The sequence below is a fragment of the Ascaphus truei genome, chromosome 4, assembly GCF_040206685.1.
Source record: "Ascaphus truei isolate aAscTru1 chromosome 4, aAscTru1.hap1, whole genome shotgun sequence".
NCBI classification, from domain to species: Eukaryota; Metazoa; Chordata; class Amphibia; order Anura; family Ascaphidae; genus Ascaphus; species Ascaphus truei.
This window is the reverse complement of record NC_134486.1, coordinates 123,406,929-123,427,823: the sequence shown is the minus strand read 5'-3', so window position 1 is coordinate 123,427,823 and position 20,895 is coordinate 123,406,929. Positions and strand designations below refer to the sequence as shown.

The 20,895-nt window shown below is 40.6% G+C and overlaps 1 protein-coding gene across 1 annotated transcript in view; it reads left to right on the top strand.

Moving 5' to 3' along the window:
• ADGB (androglobin) overlaps positions 1-20,895 on the top strand; it is a 542,000-nt gene that overhangs the window by 124,988 nt on the left and 396,117 nt on the right. Inside the window, exons 8-9 of the mRNA XM_075596533.1 lie at positions 16,835-17,019; positions 17,985-18,107. Of these exons, the coding sequence (XP_075452648.1) occupies positions 16,835-17,019; positions 17,985-18,107 (308 nt within the window). The remainder of the gene's footprint in view (positions 1-16,834; positions 17,020-17,984; positions 18,108-20,895) is intronic.

Here is a 20,895-nt window from a genome sequence, read left to right as displayed (position 1 = left end):
CCTCAATAGCATAGTACACTGTATCTTCTGGTGGAGGGGGTGTGCTTGGTGATGGAAGGGGGTCAAAGGTACCATGCATCACATCCATGTCACCCCCCTGCTCCAGCGTCGGGGAAACAGGGGCATTAACACCGAGCAAATAATGTATGCCCGCTATGTCTGCCTCTATCTTGTGCATCCGTTGATCCAGCCGCTGCTCCATTTGTAGCACCGACTCCAGAAGCAGATCTAGCTTTGCCAGCACACTAGAATTCCCGGGGAGATCCACACTTAGCCCATTCAGGATCCGGTCCAACGAGCTGCTTGTGCATGGCATCTGGAGATCTGGGGGGATGGGTGCAACGCAGGATGAGATGGGGGTTCCCTGGAGAGAAGCGGCATCGATGGAGAGTGGAAGAGGTGACCTGGGGATGCCCGGTACAGGAGAAGCTGCAGCGTGGTGGAAGAGGGATGGAGAAGGTGACCGCTGGATTTCCGGGAGAGAAGCAGAGTCGTCCAAGAGCAAAGGAGACAGTGACCCGTTGATTTCAGAGGCAGCAGCATCTTCAGATGGAACCGGAGAAGATGGGGGTGGAGAAGCCGGGCTGAAGATTTCCGGGACAGCTACAGCAGAGTCGTCGAAGCATATGGGAGCAAGTGGTCTGCGGATTCGGTGAGTTGGCTGCCATGCGTCTTGCGTACCGAGCACAGTACCGTATTTCTTCTTCACATAATAAGGCTGACGTGTTTTAAAAGCCTTAGCCTTTGGGGTCAGCAGAAGGTTTTCTTTGTTGGCCTTAGCCTGTCGCTTTGCCTTTGGCTTGGAAACGGTAACTGCCTTTCTTTTTTTCAGTGTGGCAGGCACAGCAGAGGTGAGATGATTCTTTCGTCCATAGAACCGGGGCTGCTCCATGTAAGCGGGAGGCACAATGCAGTATCTGGACAATGCCTCAGATAAAGATCAGCAAGTGGTGGGCTATGCAACGTGTACAACCTTTTATGCATGGCTGCCAGGTACAGGTGTTGAAAGTGGGTGGTCTGTTATGTGAGTCATTAACATATAAATACACCATCCATTTTGTGGATTCACTGCACATTGAATACACATCGACTAAACATCGAATACACATTCTTGTGTTTGTATTTCTTTCTACAGTACTCGCAGCAATGCCTGTTAAGAAGATTTCCAAGGATCTCAGCATGCGAATGAAGGAGATGTACACGAGCGGAAAACGAATTGCAGATATCCAGCGCTGGTTAACTGCTTCTGGCCTCGTTGTGCCATCAAGCACTGTGTGCTATCATGCACAAGGAAAAAACAGAGACCGCAAAAAGGCACCAAGGGTAACAAATGCGTAAGTATACTGTATTTATAAAACTTAACCAAAAAAAATATAGAAAACTGTAGTGTACATCTACAGTATACCGTATTTATATAGTATATTTATTATATTACAACAGTATATACTGTAGTGTACTGTATGTGTGGTCAATTTATATTTTTTGTGCAGCAGTATACACTTTTGGTATATTGCAATTCATCTGACAACAGAATATACAGTATATGATGTGTATTTATTATGATATAACAACAGTATACCGTATTTATATAGTATATTTATTATATTACAACAGTATATACTGTAGTGTACTGTACTGTATGTGTGGTCAATTTATATTTTTTGTGCAGCAGTATACACTTTTGGTATATTGCAATTCATCTGACAACGGAATATACAGTATATGATGTGTATTTATTATGATATAACAACAGTATACCGTATTTATATAGTATATTTATTATATTACAACAGTATATACTGTAGTGTACTGTATGTGTGGTCAATTTATATTTTTTGTGCAGCAGTATACACTTTTGGTATATTGCAATTCATCTGACAACGGAATATACAGTATATGATGTGTATTTATTATGATATAACAACAGTATACCGTATTTATATAGTATATTTATTATATTACAACAGTATATACTGTAGTGTACTGTACTGTATGTGTGGTCAATTTATATTTTTTGTGCAGCAGTATACACTTTTGGTATATTGCAATTCATCTGACAACGGAATATACAGTATATGATGTGTATTTATTATGATATACAGTAACAACAGTATACCGTATTTATATAGTATATTTATATTACAACAGTACTGTATACTGTATATTTTGTCTATTTATATTTATAGTACAGCAGTATACATTTTTTGTATATTTATATTTACTGTATATTACAACATTACATGTACAGTATACAATATACATTTTATATTGCTGCATATTAATAACACAATATAATTTCTTTGCATTGTAGGGAGACTACTCTTCTGGTGGACAGAATAAGTGAGGAGAATGATGAGAGGAGCGCATTAAGGGTTAAAAACACTCTTCAGGAAAACCACAATCTGACTGTATCCGAGAGCAGCATAAAGAAGATGAGACGCAGAATTGGATGGAAATATGGACGTGTGAGGTTAGTAGTGGACAGTACAGGAGGTACTGTACTGTAAAGTAAAAATGTTGTTTTGCAAACTGTACTGCGCTGTGACGCTAACATTTTTTATTCATTGTCATTACAGAGCGTACCCCATGATACGGGACGCAAACAAAATCAAAAGAGTGCTCCAGGCCCAGGCATGGATCGACAGCGGTGAGACTTTCCAGGATTGCATCTTCACTGATGAGTCTACTGTGTCGCTGGAGAGATTTGCAAGATTTGCGTTCCACAAAAAAGGCCGCATAACTTTGAAGCCACGGCCAAAACACCCTGTGAAGCTGCATGTGTGGGGTGCCATCTCTAGGCGTGGACCGGGATGCATTGTCGTCTTTGAAGGTACAATTTCTCAAATATAATGCCGCCTAATGCACTGTACTTGACTAGTGTTGCCTTACCGTATGCACTGTACTGTACTATTGAGCACTTTTCTTTTCTTGCTATAGGAATCATGAATAAAGATTTCTTCCAAGACAACATTGTGCCCGTGATAGTGCGATACATCACAGAAGACTTTCCCAATGGTCATCGCTTTTACCAGGACAATGATCCCAAGCACACCGCGTCGACGGCGCATATCCTTGAGCGCGGCATCAACTGGGTGAAGACGCCAGCGGAGTAAGTGCAGTAGACCGTGTCCCATTTATATGTTCCCCACTGTTTTTACTGTGTACTGTATCTCTTAAACTAATTGTCCTTTCTTTCCAATCACAGATCACCAGACTTCAATCCGATCGAAATGGTCTGGCATCAGCTGAAGGACCACATCCGTAAAGTGGCGAAACCCTCCAAGAAGGACGAGTTGTATACAGCCATAATGAGTTTTTGGAACGATGTACTCACCGAGGAACGATGCAATAAATATATAGACCATATTGCCACTGTGTTGCCCATTGTCATCGCGCGCAATGGACAAGCATCAGGAAAGTAGTACAGTGCTGTAGTATTGTACAGTAGGTACACTATGATACAGGTAAGTATGGCACAGATTTTAGCTTTCCCAATAGTCAGAGTTTACAGTAGTTCCAGTATACAGTACAGTAGACTAGTTTGACATACTACAGTAACTGCCTACTAACTGCTCCATTTTTTTCTTTCCAGAGAAAGCTGCACCAGCCACCTACTGTACAGTAGTTCTACCATAATACAGTATGCACATACAGTACAGTACAGTAACTGAACAAAGTTTTTGTTTTCTTGTCGTTCCAGGAAAAAGGGTGCACCAGGGGGGAGGGGGGGCCTTGTGTTCGTCAAATCTGCTTGTGCAGTCAAATGTACAGTATATAAACAGCAGTAATGATGTACACAAAACCTCTCCTCTCTCAATGAACTACTGTACCGCAGACACAATGAGGATACTGTTACAGTATGAAGGGAAAAAGAACAGGATGGGTTATTTAACATTACAGTATACTGTGCAATATTTATACTGTATATTTATATATACTGTATTTTTATTCTAAAGGTATTCGAGAATGTACTCTACTGTATGAGGACCTGGTGACTTTCAACCCTCTCAGACCCACAGAAAGGATTACAGTATTTCACATCACTGTATATTTATCCTGTATATTTACAGTAATTTAGAAGCAGTGGCTGTTCTGAACAGCCCAGGGCCAGTTTAACAAAACAATGGCTTGGATTGGATTAGCCAGACGATTGATGCTTGGCCAGGGAGGGATTAAAAACTCTAAGGGAGGGGGTGGGTGGTGTAGCTGTACTGTAGGATTGTACTGTGTCAGTATTTCCAACGCCAGGTCACCCTAATAATTGCATGAATAAACCCCCAAAGACAAGGCCCAAATATACTAGTACAGTATACAGTACTGTAAAGTATGTATTATTGTGTGTTGATGTTTTGAATTGCTGTTAACTTGAAATGTTTCACCATTGTATTGTACTGTATTTGTAAATAAAAGTATTTTGTGGCGACTTCAGCAATAAAAGAACTGGTTAATTTATCTCACATAAAGTACGTGAATACGACCGCAATCACCATTGTACAGTAAATGGGTGCATAGGATGGAACGACAGGTGCTAAAGGGGTATAAATATGATACTGTATTTATCAGTATTGATCAAAGAGAGTTGATCAGAAGGATTCCCCTTATAAAGTATACAGCACTCTATTGTCATTCATACAGTACAGTATACTGTAGTAAAGGGTAGACAACACATGGTCTTGCAGTATACTGTATTACTAAAAATCTGTCAGGTTGACCAGAATCACTGCGGATATCGGAAAATAATACAATTTTATTAATTCTACGTACTGTATATAAGGGGAATCCTTCTGATCAACTCTCTTTGATCAACACTGATAAATACAGTAATTTATCTCACACTCAGTACTACAAACTGCTTTTTGCTTGCAATAAACAAACAAACAGGGAAGCGCTACTGTATACTGTATGAGTTAGGATCAGGCCCAGCAGCCACTTTATGTTGAAAACCACATATGAAATGAGCATAAATTTGCATGAATAATTACACAAAAATATATAAAATAAATAGCACAAGTCTCTGACAGAGAGAAATTGTCCAGGTGGTGTGGATACAGGTTAATGCCCCTGTCTGATAGGACAGACTCGGGCAAGAATGGCCTGTGAGAGGTGAATATCCAGACTGGTAGCTGGGATGGAAAGCGCTACCAACTGTGCAGGTATTGAAGTGTGTAGAAATGGGAAGGTGCCGTAGGCATCAAATGTGGAAAGCGCTCACCCAGACTTCATACACTGCGCTTTTTGCTTGCATACTGCAAAGCCGCAAGACCAGCAACATTGTAAAAAAAGAGCAAAAAAAGAGCAATGAGCGCGAAATTGGCATGGGAACTTCTGTTCTAGGGCCCCTAGAAATAATATTCTTTATTTTATTTATAAACTCACATTTATATATAAAGTATATATTTATTTCTCTTCATGTATTTATTTATATTTATTTATTAATTGTGGAGCTGCTGTGCGTGAGGGGCCATGGCCAGGATGGGGGGGGGGGGTAACGGTACAGTATGTGGGTAGGGGGTGAGGGTGGTTAGACCTCACAGTACATTATGCACATTGGGCCCCCCTCCTCCCCACATTTACATACTGTACACTACACGACATCAATGCAGGGAGGGTTTACCAATGCAGGGAGGGTTTACCAATGCAGGTAAGGCTTTAGGCCTTTATATCTCTCTCCCTTCAGTGTAATCTGCTTAACAGAAACATTAGGGGGGGAAGGGGCTTTAGGCCTTTATATCTCTCTCCCTTCAGTGTAATCTGCTTAACACAAACATTAGGGGGGAAGGGGCTTTAGGCCTTTATATCTCTCTCCCTTCAGTGTAATCTGCTTAACACAAACATTAGAGGGGAAGGGGTTTTTAAACAATGCTGTGTATAATGTATAAGGTTTTTTACAATTAGATAGATGTAATCCTTGGTATTGTAAGGGTTAGTTTGTTTTTAAATTGTCTTTTCTGGTTGTTACTTACAGTATATATTGATTTTGGTTTACTTGCTTGGTTAAAATACTGTAGTTAAGTTGACTTGTTTGGAAGTGTTTGTACAGTATTTACTGGTAGAGTAGCTTGCAATTATATTGTTAACATTCATTTGCAGAATGTACAGTACTGTATATGGTGCATAGATTTAATGCTATGCATCATTTACAGTATACAATGTACAGTACTGTAAATGCAATGTACTGTGTGGATTGTAATGTTATGTTTTATACTGTACAGTATGCTATTCATTAACTTCATTGCTCTACACATCTAGGGATTTCATTCCACCTTACCACCTTTCCTACACATGATTTGTGCTGTAGGCATTGGTTACTGTATATTACTGTATGCTAATGCAGATGTGTGATGCTTTGAGACTGTCATTTATACTTTGACAAGTCTACCTTTTGGTGTGTAGTGTGCATTATCCTTAGCGTTGTATAGGTGCCTTTAAACCCAGTAACCTACTGTATTGTGATTCACTTTGATTCTCCCTAGTGTTTTTTGAGTCACTATCCTTTTCATGTTTAGGGTTGACAGTGTGTGTCGTTCCCTAGTGCTGTTCATTAGTGTTTAAGGGTCCATGCCTCTTTTTTAAGTGTTTTTAAATCATGTACTGTTTATTCATCCCTTTTTGCACTGTGTCAAATAAATAAACAAATATATCAATTGCATACCTGAGTGCTCCCATACGGGTTACTTTTTTCTCTTTTCACTCACATACAGTATGTATATATATATATATATATAAATATAGCTGTATGATATATATATATATATATATATATATATATATATATATACACAGTGTATATATGTATACTGTATATATATATATATATATATATATATATATATATATACAGTGTATATATATATACAAAGTATATACTGTACAGTATATATTTATTTCTCTTCATGTCTTTATTTATTTATTTATTTAGATTTATTTATTAATTGTGGGGCTGCTGTGCGTGAATTTTTTTTATTGGGGGTGAGGGGGGTGTTTGGCCCTTGGTGTGAGTTTACGACTTGCAGCAGCAGCACAATGAATAAATAAATATAAATAAATAAATGACAATAAATACATTTGAAATACATTTTTATTGATAGTGTACATGTGCAGGGGGTCTCCGGAGCTGAAGCGCACAGGTTTCAGGTCTGGGGACCCCGTGCCCCCCGAGATACAGGCCCCTTTAGGGGGTGCCGGTATCCCTCTGCTCTGCTTGGTTTACAGGCCGCGATCACGTGATCGGGACCTTTAAACGCAGAGCACTCAGCACTCAGAAACACAGGCCAGACAGATTTAAACACACACACAATAGGGGGAGGTTTTTTTACATAGCTTGCAGGGAAGCTTAACGCACACACAATAGGGGGATAGGGGGAGGGTTTTTTACATAGATTAGAGAGAAGGCAGGGCGTTTTAAAAGCGAGAATAGGGGAGGGGGTTTTACATAGATTTTATTTATTTATTTAGATTTATTTATTAATTGTGGGGCTGCTGTGCGTGAATTTTTTTTATTGGGGGTGAGGGGGGTGTTTGGCCCTTGGTGTGAGTTTACGACTTGCAGCAGCAGCACAATGAATAAATAAATATAAATAAATAAATAAATAAATGACAATAAATACATTTGAAATACATTTTTATTGATAGTGTACATGTGCAGAGGGTCTCCAGAGCAGAAGCGCACAGGTTTCAGGTCTGGGGACCCCGTGCCCCCCGAGATACAGGCCCCTTTAGGGGGTGCCGGTATCCCTCTGCTCTGCTTGGTTTACAGGCCGCGATCACGTGATCGGGACCTTTAAACGCAGAGCACTCAGCACTCAGAAACACAGGCCAGACAGATTTAAACACACACACAATAGGGGGAGGTTTTTTTACATAGCTTGCAGGGAAGCTTAACGCACACACAATAGGGGGATAGGGGGAGGGTTTTTTACATAGATTAGAGAGAAGGCAGGGCGTTTTAAAAGCGAGAATAGGGGAGGGGGTTTTACATAGATTTTATTTATTTATTTAGATTTATTTAATAATTGTGGGGCTGCTGTGCGTGAATTTTTTTTATTGGGGGTGAGGGGGGTGTTTGGCCCTTGGTGTGAGTTTACGACTTGCAGCAGCAGCACAATGAATAAATAAATATAAATAAATAAATAAATAAATGACAATAAATACATTTGAAATACATTTTTATTGATAGTGTACATGTGCAGAGGGTCTCCAGAGCAGAAGCGCACAGGTTTCAGGTCTGGGGACCCCGTGCCCCCCGAGATACAGGCCCCTTTAGGGGGTGCCGGTATCCCTCTGCTCTGCTTGGTTTACAGGCCGCGATCACGTGATCGGACCTTTAAACCAAGCAGAGGGCTACCGGCACCCCCTAAAGGGGCCTGTATCTCGGGGGGCACGGGGTCCCCAGACCTAAAACCAACGCGGTTCAGCTCCGGAGACCCCCTGCACATCTACACTATCAATAAAAATGTATTTCAAATGTATTTATTGTCATTTATTTATTTATTTTTTGGCGGCTGCTGTGTGTGTGTATTTTTTTATTGTGGGTAGCGGGAGGGTGGGTGAATGGGGTATTCGCCCCAACGATGGTTGGGGAGGGCTTGCGGGGGGGGGGGGGTGGGGTAGCGGGAGGGCTTAACCCCTTCATGACCGTAGCGGTATTAACTGCTACGATCGTGAAGGGGTTAAGTGCACCCGCAACCCCCCCCCCCTCCCGCAAGTCCTAAACTCACACCAAGGGCCAAATACCCCCCTCACCCATCCCCACTACACACAATAAAGCGGGCACGGTGGGTTAACCCCTTCATTGCCTTAGCGGCTATCCGCTATGGTAATGACGCAGCATTTTCCGTATTTTTAATAATATTGATCAGGAGCAGGGGGGGGGGGGTTCCCTGAGCATTAATCATTAATTTCTGGCTCAGGGAACCCCCTGCTCACTTTACAATATTATTAAAATAATGCTTCTTTACCATAGCGCATAGACGCTAAGGTAAAGAACGAGTGTTTATTTATACTGTATATTGTATGTGTTTTATTGATACTGTACATGTGCAGAGGGTCTCCAGAGCAGAAGCGCACAGGTTTCAGGTCTGGGGACCCCGTGCCCCCCGAGATACAGGCCCCTTTAGGGGGTGCCGGTATCCCTCTGCTCTGCTTGGTTTACAGGCCGCGGTCACGTGATCGGGGCTTTTAACGCAGAGCTGGATACCGGCACCCCCTAAAGGGGCCTGTATCTCGGGGGGCACGGGGTCCCCAGACCTAAAACCAACGCGGTTCAGCTCCGGAGACCCCCTGCACATCTACACTATCAATAAAAATGTATTTCAAATAATTTTTAATGTGTGGATGTTTGCGCAGAGAGAGAGCAGCGGATCTCTCTCTGCTGCAAACACATCTCGCCCCCGCCGCCCATACAGTAGTATCATTTATGTATGTGCATATACAGTACAGTACAGTACTGTACAGTACTGTATGTTAGGGCTTACAGGGGTTGTTGTTATACAGTACTGTATATATATATATATATACTGCATTACAATTCATTATAGGGGACGGCTTCACAGAGAATAGCTCGCAAGCGCCACCATGTGTATTTTGACGGCATTGCAGTATTGTAACCAGCCGGAATAAAAAGCTTAAATTCCTGCCGGAAAATAACGCAATGCACTCTGGCTGAAAAATATCAGAAACCTGAATACACCCGAGTATACCCGAATTCGCGGGACTAGCCGTGCTCGAATAAAGTGTGTCGCCAGTGTAGGTGTTGTATTCTAAGGATACTTATATGACTTTATATGACTCAAGTCTCTACAGTGTATAGGAAACACAACCAGTGATAATGGATAATTAAGGTAATGTATGTGTTCCATACAATTGGCAATACCTGTATCCTGCATGCACACAAATGATCCGCATATGTATTAAATACAATTCACAACCTGTATTGCATGCATACGCATTAAATTCAAGGAACCAAGTTTGCATAGAACAAGCATGTGCACAAATGAACCGCTTATGCGTTCCATACAGTTTACAGCAGGACAGTGTAATTAATTCATCTATTTCTTCTCGATTATTTTTACAAGCACAACTGTACAAGTCAGCCAGAAGAAGTCGTTTGAAGAAGTTTGTATTATTGTAAGGAGATAGTATTATTTCCCAAAGTCTTTGTTATTTATCTCCAAATCTCTAATTTATTCTAATAAAAATATCATACTTTAAAAATACTTTTTAGTCATCTGAAGTGGGGTTTTTTCTCATTGAAAGTGTATGGGTGTAAGGGGTGGGTTACATTGCATTTAGATACACAAGCACCACCTATTGTTATTACAGAGTACTACGGCAGACACAAAACTCCAGTTTGCAGTCGCGGGACTGCAACATGCAAATATATGCTGGAGATTTACACTTGATTTTGTGAGGGACTGAAAACAGTAATGCTTGTTATATAGTGGCCGGCAGTGAGCGTGCATCTGGCCGACAGGGGGGAAGACAGGGAAAACAATGATTTGTGTGTTTATGTGTGTGTATATGTATGCATCTGAATGTATGTGTGTGTGAGAGTATGTGTGTATGTGTGTGTGTCTGCACAATGTTAATACATTTTTTATTTTAACCAATGTGTTTTTTTTAAAATAAATAATAAATTACACATACATACACACACACACACCTTTACAGACATATACATACACATACACACACACATACACACACACATACACACATACAGTCATACACTCGCGCACAGTATACACACAAAACGTGTGCAGCACGTGCACGCGCCTTCGCACAGGCACGCGCGCACGGCCATACACAGTATATAACAGCCCATAGCATGGACATAACTGTAACTCGCAATATCAATCTCGCCGCCTGTGAGGTGGTGTGAAAAAAATGTGAGTTTTTAGAAACAGTTTGCATAATGGAGCTAGGAGAATTACAGTTGTCGTCCAAAAAAATGCAAGTTGGGAGCTTTTTTGTGAAAAATCAGATCCCTGCACTCTTAAAACCTAAACGTTTGTTCACACCTTTATAAATATTATTTATTAATATAGTTGAAATGTAATTTTGTATGTACAGTATGTATGTCTTTATTTATATAGCTCTCCAACTGCAATCCAGGGGGAGCATAAAGGGAAATAGAACAGAAAACAAAGAACAATCTAAGTGCAGACAGTTTTTAAAAGGGTGTATGAATTTGTGTTCTGTCTTGGCTCCTATGTGTTGCCTACTTACAAGATGTAAGTCAAAAACGAGCGGTTTTGACACACAATGGTCTCTGCTAGGAGGATTTCTTAACCAGGTAGTGGGATCTCCAACTCTCAGCTCAGCAGCAGTGTATAATAAAAACAAGTGGTTAAGGCATGTATCACACTGATAGTGATTGAGGAGAGAAAATGGTTAGCTCCAGGCTCACCCGCCTCCTCCGGTGTGACTGCGTGTGGACCACCGCTCTCTGTGACCTTTCACCTCCGCTGGTGATCGCTGTCTCGCCGGTCTAGTCCCCTTGTAGATACCCTCTTGTGTGGGCTATTTGGCTCCCTTAGCTGGGTGTATACAGGTGCTGCAGAGGACTTAGACTCCAGCTCTCTCACCGGTCGATGGTCCCGCCTTGCTTGCTCCGATGCGTCACTTCCGCTTAGTCCCGATGCGTCACTTCCGCTTAGTCCCGATGCGTCACTTCCGGTCGCGGCTGTGTGAGTGTCAGCTCCCAGATCTCTCCTCTCAGGGCGGCTACCACTCTACGCGTTTCGCCAGGTGTGTGGCTTCCTCAGGAGTGTACCGCCCCCTCCTCTCAACTATCTCTATATACCTTCCATAATTGGTTTTTAATTAATTAATCAATAAAACACTTGTAAAATCAATTGGTCTGCACTATTTTTGTATCCATATATATAAGGGAGCTCATTTTTTAACAGGAGTGGAATCCTAAATATCTTTATGTGGTTTGGCATGGTTAAACCTGTCATTAACCACACCATGTGGGGTAAAAGGAACAAATAATTCTCTGTTTAGAGGGAATGGGTGGTCCAATTAGATAATTGATGCTCGAATGATGTTTTATTTCTTTGCACTAAGAATTTAGGCTCATAGTAGTGTAGTTAGAATAGTTTCCAAGTGGGACAGGTTTAAGGCAGACTTAATTTCTGTAATGTGATCTATATTTTAATATAGCCCACCAGGGAAGAGTTTAAAGGGCATAGGTATGTTTTTTAGGGGGAGAGAATTTTTCCCGTGACAGGACTGTGGGGGCATGACAATCAAGTAATTCACAATTAATCTCTTACCACAGATTGTACAGTGTGGTACTTCAAAATTATATAAAAGTGGGGGAGCTCCGTCATATATATATAAACTCTCTATAGTATGGGAATACATATTAATATTATAAGGGGTTCCATGATGCAAGATTGACATAAACAATTGCAGGACATTTACTCAATATTATAGCACAGATACCATGATGGAATATAAACAACATGTCCATATCACAGACCAACTTAAAAAATACATACACATATATATGAGGGTGTCTATAAATATAGGTACTAGTTTATACAAATGGCATAAAATCCTAAACAATAAACCTAACCTAGGGATGACAAGCAGTGTGTTACATCTTAGTTCTAATGTAGTTTATAATATAGGATAACGGATGGCAGTTGCGCACTGTGAGAGAGAACAACAGAAGGAGGAAAAGACAGAAGAACCGGTTAATTCAACACATCGGCAATTTTACATCTTATACAGGTTACAAGAAGGGTGCAATCTCGATTTCCATGTTGAGTCCCCTGGGGGAGAGTGTCCGCAACCTGTGAATCCAGAAGGTCTCCCTTCTCATGAGTTCCAGATTGCGGTCACCCCCCCGCCAGTGGCCCGAGACATATTCTATAGGTGTGTAAGTCAGACCTGTCGAGTCCCCCTGGTGCTTCTCCATGAAGTGTTTGGAGAGACTGTGAGTTAAAAGAGATCTCTTGATGCTACTCAAATGTTCGATAATCCTAGTTCTTATTGGTCTCTCAGTCTTCCCTACATATTGTAGTTTGCAAGGGCACTCCAGGAGGTACACAACATGGTCTGACCTACATTTTAGACTGGATTCTATATTGAATCTTTCCCCTGTGATGTTAGATGTGAACTCCAATTTATTGTTCGATTTAAATTGACACGCTCTACATGTCTTGCATCCATGGAAACCTTTATTGGATTGTAACCAGTTCTGGGGCTTGGCTTTCTGTTTCAGGACACTCGGAGCTAGTGTGTTTTTTAAATTTCGTGCTTTCCTGAAGATGATATTTGGATGATCAGGTAGTTCGCTTCCCAAAATTGGATCATTCTTCAGTATTGGCCAGTGCTTATTTATGATCTTCCTAATTTCCTTGGCTTCCCCGTTATAGTCAGTGAGGAATGCAAAGTCTGATTTGTTCTTTATCGTTTTATCCCTTAATTTAGGTTTTAGAAGATCTTCCCTCTCCAGTTTATCTATCTTTAGTAAAGCCTCATCTATCCTTTCCTCCTTGTATTTTTTCTCTATGAATCTTTCCTTTAGTTCATTGGATTGTTGTAAAAACGTTTCCCTCTCACTACAGTTCCTCTTAATTCGGGTGAACTGGCTTGATGGAACTCCATCCATCCACCAATACTGAAGAATGATCCAATTTTGGGAAGCGAACTACCTGATCATCCAAATATCATCTTCAGGAAAGCACGAAATTTAAAAAACACACTAGCACCCCAGAACTGGTTACAATCCAATAAAGGTTTCCATGGATGCAAGACATGTAGAGCGTGTCAATTTAAATCGAACAATAAATTGGAGTTCACATCTAACATCACAGGGGAAAGATTCAATATAGAATCCAGTCTAAAATGTAGGTCAGACCATGTTGTGTACCTCCTGGAGTGCCCTTGCAAACTACAATATGTAGGGAAGACTGACAGACCAATAAGAACTAGGATTATTGAACATTTGAGTAGCATCAAGAGATCTCTTTTAACTCACAGTCTCTCCAAACACTTCATGGAGAAGCACCAGGGGGACTCGACAGGTCTGACTTACACACCTATAGAATATGTCTCGGGCCACTGGCGGGGGGGTGACCGCAATCTGGAACTCATGAGAAGGGAGACCTTCTGGATTCACAGGTTGCGGACACTCTCCCCCAGGGGACTCAACATGGAAATCGAGATTGCACCCTTCTTGTACCATCATGGAACCCCTTATAATATTAATATGTATTCCCATACTATAGAGAGTTTATATATATATGACGGAGCTCCCCCACTTTTATATAATTTTGAAGTACCACACTGTACAATCTGTGGTAAGAGATTAATTGTGAATTACTTGATTGTCATGCCCCCACAGTCCTGTCACGGGAAAAATTCTCTCCCCCTAAAAAACATACCTATGCCCTTTAAACTCTTCCCTGGTGGGCTATATTAAAATATAGATCACATTACAGAAATTAAGTCTGCCTTAAACCTGTCCCACTTGGAAACTATTCTAACTACACTACTATGAGCCTAAATTCTTAGTGCAAAGAAATAAAACATCATTCGAGCATCAATTATCTAATTGGACCACCCATTCCCTCTAAACAGAGAATTATTTGTTCCTTTTACCCCACATGGTGTGGTTAATGACAGGTTTAACCATGCCAAACCACATAAAGATATTTAGGATTCCACTCCTGTTAAAAAATGAGCTCCCTTATATATATGGATACAGAAATAGTGCAGACCAATTGATTTTACAAGTGTTTTATTGATTAATTAATTAAAAACCAATTATGGAAGGTATATAGAGATAGTTGAGAGGAGGGGGCGGTACACTCCTGAGGAAGCCACACACCTGGCGAAACGCGTAGAGTGGTAGCCGCCCTGAGAGGAGAGAGGAGAGATCTGGGAGCTGACACTCACACAGCCGCGACCGGAAGTGACGCATCGGGACTAAGCGGAAGTGACGCATCGGGACTAAGCGGAAGTGACGCATCGGAGCAAGCAAGGCGGGACCATCGACCGGTGAGAGAGCTGGAGTCTAAGTCCTCTGCAGCACCTGTATACACCCAGCTAAGGGAGCCAAATAGCCCACACAAGAGGGTATCTACAAGGGGACTAGACCGGCGAGACAGCGATCACCAGCGGAGGTGAAAGGTCACAGAGAGCGGTGGTCCACACGCAGTCACACCGGAGGAGGCGGGTGAGCCTGGAGCTAACCATTTTCTCTCCTCAATCACTATCAGTGATACATGCCTTAACCACTTGTTTTTATTATACACTGCTGCTGAGCTGAGAGTTGGAGATCCCACTACCTGGTTTAGAAATCCTCCTAGCAGAGACCATTGTGTGTCAAAACCGCTCGTTTTTGACTTACATCTTGAAAGTAGGCAACACATAGGAGCCAAGACAGAACACAAATTCATACACCCTTTTAAAAACTGTCTGCACTTAGATTGTTCTTTGTTTTCTGTTCTATTTCCCTTTATGCTCCCCCTGGATTGCAGTTGGAGAGTGAAGATTTGTGGGACTAGTGAAACCAGTCCCCACCAGCTGGGTTTTGAGCAGGGGGTTTGAACTCATTTATATTGTTTTACACGTTATTGAATCACGTCACAAAGTTTTATAATCATTTGATTTTATTATTAACTCACTGTATAACACAAGTGCACACTAATAGAGCTAGCGCCGTTTCCTTCACCTTCACTCCGCACAAATCTTTATTTATATAGCGCCATTAATGTACATAGCGCTTCACAGCAGTAATACATGTGACAATCATATAAATAACAAATAGTACAAATAACACATAATGGGAATAAGTGCTTCAGACATAAAGTAACATTGTAGAAGAGGAGTTCATGCTCCGAAGAGTTTACAATCTAATCTAATTTTACCACTGATTATCCCACCGGGGCATAGGGCTTGATTCACTGGGAACCAGTTTTGAATAGCCAAACTTTAGAGCTATTTCACTAATTAAACATCAGTTGCCCATTGAAAAGTTAGTTTGCTAGTCCTGATAACATTTTTGATTATTTCAGGCAATGTTCACGAAGAAGTATAATTATAATGGGCATGGATTTTAGAGATACAGATAACATAAAGGAATAGATTTTATGTTAATCGGACATTCTCCACTAAAACTTGAGTGCCCAATTTATTAAGAGGTGCTAATCTATAACACACTCTCCAGCGCCAGACACTTGGGTGTCTATGTATTAAGGCAATTTTGGAGCAAAACTAAGGTCTTTTCACCCTGATCCTACTGTAGGTTTCAAAGCATTTTGCTTCAATCTTGCCCTGTCTGCCTTAGTGGAGTGTTTGTAGGAGTTAGGGAGGAGTTGTATGGTGCACATATTATAATGAGATCTATCACAGTCTGTCTCTACACCACTTTTTTTGCCTTTTATTGACCCCCAAATGCCTCCATATCTGAGGTGGTGTAAGTCTAACATTCTGCATCAGATGTAAGAAACTGTTCTTACATATGCTGTATCTCTACTCCAAATAAACAGAGCAGTGCGTCAAAACACACTTTTCTCTATGTTGATAGATGGACCCCTTGAATGGGCTGGGATAGGCCCATACCAGCTTGGGGGGTTTGTCATGGATTAGTTCTGCTTAGTAAATATAAGCCTATATCCTTTTGAACAGGGTAGTAAGGCACATATTTACTAAGTGGTGGTATGCCATAAGACGTCTTTAAGTCCTGGAATACACCTTATGGCCCATTTACTGAAATAGCACAATTTATAGACCTGATAGCTAGATAAATCAAACATGTTTCTATTGTATAACACGATTAAAAAATAATAATGTTTTAATATTGTTTCTGTTCCAGAAATTGTTATCTAAATAAAGTCTGGAATTTCTTGAAAGAAGTTGTGCCTGAGTTTAAATTACCTGATGATGAAACTCTTGAATCTAAAGCTTCTGTGTCCGAAGAAAAAACAAAGGAAAGCAAGCCAGTGGAAGTAAAACCAGAAATACCAGTGACTTCTAAACCACCTGAAAAGACCGCCAAAGGTTAAATTGCTGACCATGTTACATTAATGCCTAATTCGTCATTTTATTTATAACTTTACTGATGGGAATATTGTCTACTATTTATGTATATTTTATATATCTGCTGTGCTCTGTGTAAATTACTGTAGATGTTTTTGAATACCTATTGTTCCATAGTAGAGTAGATGATCGATGCCGCCGCTGCTCCTGTTTACTCAGACTCACCAGGAAGTGGTTGAATTAAAAAACTTTATTAGGCTACATAAAACAGATACTGAGACAGACAACTAGAGAACCTCCTCCCACGCGTACCGAGGTTCTCTAGATGTCTGTCTCAGTATCTGTTTTATGTAGCCTAATAAAGTTTTTTAATTCAACCACTTCCTGGTGAGTGTGAGTAAACAGGAGCAGCGGCGGCATCGATCATCTACTGTACTATTGTTCATTCGGATCGTGGCCACGCTATGGAGGGACGCAGGTCATCGGTCTAGGTGTCCGTCACGCCAGGAGAGGAAGGGGACAACAAAGGACGGTTACTATTGTGAGTACTGCACTCCATACCGATCTCACTGTGTGTATATTGCAGCCAAATTCAATTACTAGAAATGGGTCCACACTCAGTCTACCCCTTGCACTATATGTGACTCCACTAGGCATTAACTCCACAGGCTCCGCTTCACAATTTAACTACCAAGCTGTTTAAGCTGTGTATGTGATCAGCCTTGAGCTAACGGACGACTCATATTACATTTACCTATTGTTCCAATTTACTTTCGTGTACAGTATTTATACCATTAAAATGGTAGCGAAAATACCATCTTCAAATGCCATTTCCTTGGCTCTTGCACTCAGCAGCAGTCAGATGTAAAAATAATTATCAAAGTATAGGCCAGACATACTGTAACTTGTCTATGGACATTAACTTAGTAACTTGATTAGAAAACCTAGTAAATCATCAGTGGAAAGTAACTCATTTTATTTTACAGAGAAATCAGAAACAAAGGATGTAGTGAAAAAGAAAGGCGACAAAGAAAAAACCCGGTCAACTACTCATTCTGCACGACCACCTTCAGAATCATCAAACTCTCTTCAGCATTCCATTCCAGAATGTAAGTTGTAAATAGCAACACCCATGTTCCAGTTTGTGCTGGATGTCAGTACAACCAAAAATAAGGAGGCTATCTGTAGTTTAAATGTCCCAAAAAGTAAGGTTAGATGTACTGTACGGAACATACATGTTAACATTTTGCTAAACAATTTTTGGGAAATCAGAGGAGTTTCTGCCTAGACTAGACATTGTTTCTTGATGAACTGAATAACCCATTGACGTCCCATCATACTGTACATGCCTCGGGTAACTTCTTCATAGCTCCTCCTTTAAACAACCCTCCAAATTGCAGGTCATGCGGCACAAGAAGGGAGAATTTTCTCTAGGATCACACTACTAGAAGGTTATTGGCTCCTTTCATTAGGGTAGTGGAGTGGATAAGATGAAAAACAAACTACATGGCATCAAGGAGGGAAATCAAGGAGAGAAATTCGAGCACACACGTGTATACTAGTAATTTCAGTAGTTTGGATGCAATTAGGAGAAAGCCGAAAGACTAGAGGATTAAAATAAAGGGAAGTGGCAGGTTTATGTAGGTAGGTGCATGACACAAAGAAAACCAAGTATAAAGATTTTTTAATCCTTTTTTTTTTTTTTTTTACTTTTCATTTTTCTTTTGTAACCAAATGCTTTGGAGGTATTTTATAATATTTTATCTAAACTTTTTATCATTGAAATCGGGCAAAGCAGTGCACTAGGCCCTGCCTACACAACCACTCACAGGAATAAAAATGTAAATTATCGATAAAATAAACTTATATTTATTGGTACCTCCAACAAAACCGTTAATTGCCTCCCGCGAATCCGTTACAATATTCTGCTTCCATAAAATTACAAGCAATAAAAACGACAAAATTTCTCTCGCAAATGCAGACATGCCAACTTTCCGCTACAAGTCGTAATTTTTCTCCTTGTATCGAGGGAGATTTGAATGTTGAGGCGGGTGATCGGAAAATTAGTGTTAAATTCTGGTCTGTGCATAGATTAGCATGGGGTCCCTATGTTCGTGGGGCCCCCGAGCAACTGCCCAGCGTGCCCATGCATTAAGACGGCATTGGTAAGGAGGGAACACAGTGAAAAGGACGTGTTCCCAGATTCCTTACAATTGTTCAATGTATATATAAACTACCATTCACTGAGGTAGTATACCCTTATATTCCCCTGAGGAAACAGGCAGTTACTCTGCGAAACGCATAGGGCATGGCTTGAGGAGAAAGTAAGGCTTGTTGGAGGTCTAGAGATGCTGAGGCATCACTTTGACAACGCAACGTCCTTACCCGATACCCAGAGGGAACAAACGCCCAACTGCGTGTAGCAGCACCCGCAGCAGTTCCAGAGGGAGTGAAGGTTTAGACTACAGCACAGAGGATATTGTCTGTTGAAGGAGCACTGCTCCACTGAGATTTATGACACATCCTTGTGCTTCAGTGCAAGCACCTTACTTGTGAGTAAGATTCATTGTTTGTTTTACACTTTATGAACAAATGTATCTGCACCATATAGTGGTGTTGTCGTGTGCTCTTCTAATCCATTACAGTACCATACTTTTGCCCTACATCATAAATATCCTTTCAGAGTCGGAAGATACTTTACAGTCCTATTCGGGGGAACAGTTTCTTTTGGTACCAGAAGTCATCATATGATGTTGCACCGTTTAGTAAATATGTCCCTGTATGTTCATTACATGGGTTTTACAAGACACCTTCGATTGTCACAAATGAAGGCTAAAGACCTTTTTCCATTGGTACCATGCCATTTAATCCTCTATTAGTTTGCCTTCAATTTGTATGTCCTGCGTGCTACTCTATTCTCCCTGTGAGTTGGAGGAAACCTTTATTACAAACCCACTGTATACATACTGCAGGGTATAAGAGAAAGGGCAAATATACTAAGACGGCTACCAAATATTTGTTATTTTTTCACCTATGTAAACCAGCATCTTATGGTTTTTTTTGTATGTTCATCAGTGTCTTATCTCTTCTTAAATGGAAATCTATGTGACACATCTTTTCGTTTGGCTATTGGGAAAATGTTTTTCTATTAAATATGATAAGTTGTAACATTAGGTTAACAATTGGGTCAGTAAGGTATTCTGCTGGTTATTTGAAGCTGTGTTACCATCTGGAATGGGTATAGCAGATAGTTAAGTGGCTTTCTCACATGCATTGAATTTGATTTGGCTTGTGGCATTTTCTTTTTTGCATGTTGTACGTTGATGTAGCTTTTTCAGCACACCAAATATACTGTACATCTGCAGGGCACTACTGTCAAACCCGGGGGACATTATTCCTTTTACAGAAAACCAAACCAACAGCTGTGCTTCATGTAGATATGTGTACAAAGAGAAACAAATATAAAGTGCCAGCTGGATAGGTCTAGGTTGTCAACTTTCTTGCCTCATGCACAACAGTGATGAATCAGATGGATTTTAGAATAATATGTAATTCAATCATTAAACATAATTAAAGCAATGTTCTCTTCCAATATATCACTGTTGTGCATGAGGCAAGAAAGTAGATCAGAAAAATTGCAGGGGGAAAAAAGTTGACTAGGGCGATGGTGCCGCTGTTCTGAAACACACTGAATGTAAAGTGTAATGATTTAATGAATGATTCAAACCGTGTGACGATCTGATTATAGCCAAAGTCCTGGATCCGGACATTCCCAAATAACAATGGCTTTTGCTTTAATGTCAGTGGACCATGCAACATATTGATCCTCAGACAAGAAAAGGAAAAAAATAATTTTTTTCTGCTAGATTTAATAATCAAGCTTACATTTAGCTTATT